The sequence below is a fragment of the Chinchilla lanigera genome, unplaced genomic scaffold, assembly GCF_000276665.1.
Source record: "Chinchilla lanigera isolate Chin_1 unplaced genomic scaffold, ChiLan1.0 scaffold00169, whole genome shotgun sequence".
NCBI classification, from domain to species: domain Eukaryota; kingdom Metazoa; phylum Chordata; class Mammalia; order Rodentia; family Chinchillidae; genus Chinchilla; species Chinchilla lanigera.
The window spans coordinates 1,195,309-1,200,715 of record NW_004955570.1 but is presented as its reverse complement, the minus strand read 5'-3'; the positions used below and the strand labels follow the sequence as shown (position 1 = coordinate 1,200,715).

General features: G+C 48.8%; 1 protein-coding gene across 1 annotated transcript in view; it reads right to left on the bottom strand.

Annotated features, from left to right (window-relative positions):
• The window catches only part of Endog (endonuclease G), a gene marked incomplete in the record, with an annotated part of 3,106 nt that extends 2,851 nt beyond the window's left edge, over positions 1–255 (bottom strand). Inside the window, 1 exon segment of the mRNA XM_005413641.2 lies at positions 1–255. Within this exon segment, the coding sequence (XP_005413698.2) occupies positions 1–240 (240 nt within the window).
• Positions 256–5,407: the final 5,152 nt, after the last annotated feature.

Here is a 5,407-nt window from a genome sequence, read left to right as displayed (position 1 = left end):
GCCGCCGGGACAGGGACCCCGCGCTGCGCCCGCGGGGCTTGAAGGAACCGCGCCGCGCTGCCGGGCCCGCCGCGGGGCAGAGCCTGGGGGACGGGAGAGGCTGCCCTGTTTCCCGTCCCCTCGCAAATGCGCTCCCGGACTCGGGAACCACAGCCCACGGAGGAAGGACCGCCCCCACGTGGCTGTCCCTGCGCCCCTTCTTTGCCCTTCTAAGACCCGGGACAAGGGGCGTGGCGCCATGGCCTCGGCTTCGGATTAGTCGCAGTCGGGCCTCTGGCTCCGCCCAGGCTAGTTCGGCTGCACCGTGGAGCTTACCCTCTGCGCATGTGCGAGGAGCTAGTACTAGAGATCTCTGAAGTACTTTTACGCCACTTCGTTGAATCCTCAAAACACGCTGGCCCTGGTGGCACACGCCTGTAATCCCAGCACTCGGGAGGCTGAGGCAGGAGGAACCTTGTGAGTTCAAGACCAGCCTGGGCTACAAAGTGAGCTCAGGACCAGCCTGAACTTGACAGCGAGACGGTCTCAAAAAGACAAAAAATAAAAAATAAAATCCTCAAAACACGTGAGGGAGCTCCGAGTCGGCAGAACAAGTACAGGATCCCAAGTCTGTCATACTCCATAGTCTTCCCTAACCATGGCACCATCAAATAACCCAAGAACTCTGTGAGCAGGACAGTGATTTGTTGCTATTGGTGTGGGGGTGGGGTGACCAGGGATTAAATCAGGGCCTTTCCACTGAGCTACATCAACAGCCTTTTAAAAACTTTTAATAGATAAATAAATAGAATTTTTATTTTAAAACAGGGTCTCGACCAGTTGACAAGTTGCCAGTGCCTGGGCTGGGCTCACTCTCCTGATCCTCCTGTCTCAGGCTCCCAGAGCATTGGGATTGCAGGAGCGGCCACCATGCCCTGCTCCAGAGATTTTCTTGAAACCCAGCCTGATGCAAAGGTGGCGGGCAGCCCAAGCTAACTGCTGGCTGGAGGAGCACTTGGTGCACTGGCTCCAGAAAGCAGCAGCACAGTATTGTGAAAAGGTTTTCAAAATTTCACCCCTTTCAACCCAGTTACAGGACAGCCAGGGAAATAAAACAGGAATAAAGGATTTGGGACCTGAATATTCACCACAGTATTACTTATGAGGCTGGAATCAGCAGTAGTTACAAAGGGACTTGTTAAGGACACTTTCAGCCCATTAAAATATTTTAAATCATACAGCAGCGGGGTGCGGTGGCACACATCTATAATCCTGGCACTCAGGAGGCTGAGGCAGGAGGATTACCATGAGTTGGAGGCCAGCCTGGGCTACATAGTGAGTTCAAGTCCTGCCTGGACCTCATAGTGAGTTCAAGTCCTGCCTGGACCTCACAGTGAGTCCCTGTCTCCAAAAAAATCAAATAATACAGCAACTTGCTCACTATCTAAGTGGGGGAAAAACAATTTTTTTTTTTTTTTTTTTTTGTCTTTTTGAGACAGGGTCTCACTATGCAGGTGCTGGGACTACAGGTGTGCACCACCACGCCTGGCTGGGAAAAACACTTCTATACACAAAAATTATAATTAAAATGCTGGCTGTGATAGCACATGCCTGCAATTCCAGCACAGGGGAGGCTGAGGCAGGAGGATTGCTGCAAGTTTGAGCCTAGTCCACATAGTGAATTCAAGGGCAGCCTAGGACACATAGCAAGGCCTTGTTTCAAAAACCTAAAAACAAAAAAACTACAAATCAAGAAAATAAGCTGAATTTGGTGGCATACGCCTGTAATCCCAGCACGTGGGAGGCTGAGGCAGGGGGACTGTTGCAAGTTCAAGACCAGCCTGGGCTACAAAGTGAGCTCAAGGCCAGCCTGAACTACATAGCCAGACTCTGCCTCAAAAAAAAAAAAAAAAAGAAAAAAGAAAATAACAAGTAGGCAGTAAAAATTATATTCGAAAAAAAAAAAAAGTTATTGGTCCTCCCACACCATGTTGGGTGTGGGCAAAGCGGAATCCAAGGCCCCAGGACTCTGAAGGAGCTGGCAGAGTTCGCCACTTTTTCTTGACTGTTAGAATAACATCGAGACTGCTGTCAAATATGGACTATAGTCTAGAAGCAACAGGCAGAGTCAAGTGGGATCCCCAGGGCTCCTAAGTCAGCCAATAGCCTGGCACTCAGTTGGAAGAAAGCCATGCCAGGCCAGTACCGTTTGCAATTTATCCTGAGGTAAATAGGAACCATGCGAGATTTTTAAGCAGGACCAAGACCCATTGGCTTCCCAGCCATTGGCTTTCAGAGTTCATGGATGGTGCAGAGTTGGGGTCAGCAATAAGGAAGATGTTGCCTTGTGGGAGTGGGATGGCGTTGGTTGTTGAGTGACTATGGATGTTAAGAGATGGAAGTCCTAATATACAAGGCTGACACAAACTGATCTTCGTGAAATCTGTGGCATCGTTTCTCTAATCCTGTCACGGCCTTTCACTAGTTCCTCGTTGTCTTCCAGATGCTGCCAAGCTCCCTGTGAAGTGTAGGTCATAGATGAAGCTACAGGGTCAACATGCCCCAAAATAGGATTCTCAGATTTAGGAAATAAAACTGTGAGCCGGGCATGGTGGCGCATGCCTGTAATCCCAGCACTCGGGAGGCTGAGGCAGGAGGATTGTTGTGAGTTCCAGACCAGTCTGGGCTACAAAGTGAGCCCAAGGCCAGCCTGAACTGCATAGAGAGACCCTGTTTCAAAAAGACAAAAAGAAAAAATTTTATTGGTGATTCTAGATTAGAGGGTATGGGGGCAGGTTTATTACTTTTTTTTTATTTTGAAAGTTTTTTATTTTAAGTTGATCAAATACATTTACTGGGTATAATATGATTTTTTTGCACATGTATACAATGTGGAATAATTTTAACAAATGTATCAGTCACTGGAAATACTTAATTTTTGTGATGAGAGCATTTAAAAGTACCCTCTTAAGCCAGGCATGGTGGCACACGCCTGTAATCCCAGCTTCTTGGGAGGCTGAGCCAGAAGATTACAATTGGAAGGACAGCCTGGGCTATTTAGCCAGTATTTTGTTATTTTGAGACAGGGTCTCACTATGTAGTACAGGATGGCTTTAAATTATGTGACCCATCCTGGCCTCTAACTCACAGGAACTTGCAGCAATCCTCCTGCCTCAGCCTCCTGAGTGCTGGAATGACAGGCGTATGGTACGCCACTAAGCCCCTGCTAGAGGTGAATTTGAAGCCAAGCCTCCCTGCAGATAAACAGTAGCTTCCGCTTATGCTGTACTTAGCACTGCCTGGTACAGCAAGCCATATAGGTGGGTGACCAGAACACCCTGACCATACTCCCATCCTTTGTGAGGACCAACTTTGTTCTTTCCATGTTGGAAGTTCTAGAAGATCCAGGTCAATGATGCCCACCATGTACCCTTGCCTGGTGCCTCACTTCCCTATTGGATCAGTATTAGCTAAGCAGCTATACTTACAAGCCTACAGGCTGGCTGGAGTTTGACCCCCAGCTACCCACACTGTGATTGTGCCATGTAAATGTCCTCGACAAAAAGCCTCAGTGGCCACCCACATCCCGGACCCCTCTTATCTCGCAGGAGCTCTCAATAAATCGTTCCTACTCTTGGTCCCCTTTGCCCTCAAGTCCATTCTGTGATGTCAGGAGATACAATCTCAGCACATCCGACAGCTAACAGGTTGGGAGGGCCTTCAGTGACCGACCAGAGGTCCCACCAAGATCCTGGGCAGGAGCTAAGAGTTTGCTTTCACCTCACAGCCTAGAGTATCTCCACTGGATTGTGACTGGCTTAGGTAATCGAGAATTGTCATCCTTGTTCGTGGGTTGCTTACGCCTCGTATTTTTTGTCAATGAAAATGGGCTTTAAGTCCAGAGCACGGAAAGACTGTGATCCCTTTTACGTCTGGGTTTCTCTGATGGGGCACCTTTTATTTTGCACACAGGGCCCTGTATTCCTCCTTGACTTGCTTGGCTTCTTCCTTGATGGCTTGCTCTTTTATGCACAGCTCCCTGAGATGGTTCTCATACTTGTAATTGGCTGCCGCTTGGTGCTCTCCCGCATGTCTGAGGGCCGGAAGCAACGGGGCAGGTTTTGGCGGTTCACCTTTTATAGGGATGTTTGTTACTAAGATTAGGAAATGGAAACGTGCTTCTCTGTGCAATCCGGAGAATCTCTTTCCAGCTGGAGGTTCCTGAATCCCTAGAAAATGACTGCTTGTGCATAAGGGCGCCAAAGATGGGCGGCACTTCCTTCCCCTTCCCAGAAATGCGAAGAGGTATCAGGAGGCAGGTGAGCTCCAGGACGCAACACACCGCATCCCTGGGTTAGACGGGACTCACAAACCTTGCCGGTCCAGGGAGACACAACGTAAGAGTGCACCGCCCCCAGCATCTTGAGCAAGTGTCTCACGCGACCCCTGGAGAAACGCATCCTATGCTGCGTGAAGACCTGCTCTCCAGGCACACTAGAGAAATCTCTCTCCAGGACACACACATCACGATCCCCACACACCGTGACACCAGCCTGCATGAGTCCCTCCAATCTGCCTGCCTGGTGTCTTTCTCTTCCCTCTCAGTTAGAAAACTGTCCGTCTGGTCCCTTGATCATGGGCTTAACTTTGCTTGGCAGTGCTTCCTTTCTCAGACAGGGCTGATACAAAGTCAAGTGGGGCTGCTGCTTTTAGAGATCTGCTCTGGAGTTGGAAACATGAGTTTGAGACACAGGAATGGCAGTCCAGAGGAAATAGGTGCACACGCAGGCAGTAAGGAGGAACAATCCAGGCGAACCAACCTTTAGGATTCAGCCCTACCCAGGTCCATGCATCCTTTGCTCTCAGCAACCCCAAACCAATCAAAGGAGATTGAGGAAAGTTTTCTGACAATCCTGGTAAGTCCACTGAGGCCTTCAGGGGACTTACCCAGACCTTTAAGCTCAACTAGAAAGATGAGGTGTGCTCTTACATCCAACAATGAACCCTAGTAAAAAATGAACAGTATTGCAGCCTGTTATTTCATCTGGAGATGTAAATCATTGTGTTCATTTTATTTTTAAAATTTATTTATTTTTTCCTGGTACTGGGACTCGAACTCATGACCTCACGCTTGCCAGGCAGGCACTGTCATATTGTTCATTTTGAAAGACCAAAAGAGGGCTGAGGATTTAGCTCAGCGGCACAGCGCCTGCCTGGCAAGCACAAGGTCGTGAGTTTGACTCCTGGACCGGAAAAAAAAATAAATAAAAGACCAAAAGAGATGCTGGGCCCAGTGGCACATGCCTGTCATCTCAGCACTCAGGAGGCTGAGGCAGGAAGACTTCTTACTGTAGCCTAGGCTACACAGTGAGTGCAAGACCAGCCTGGACTACACAGCAAGACCCTCTCTCAAAAAAAAAAAAAAAAA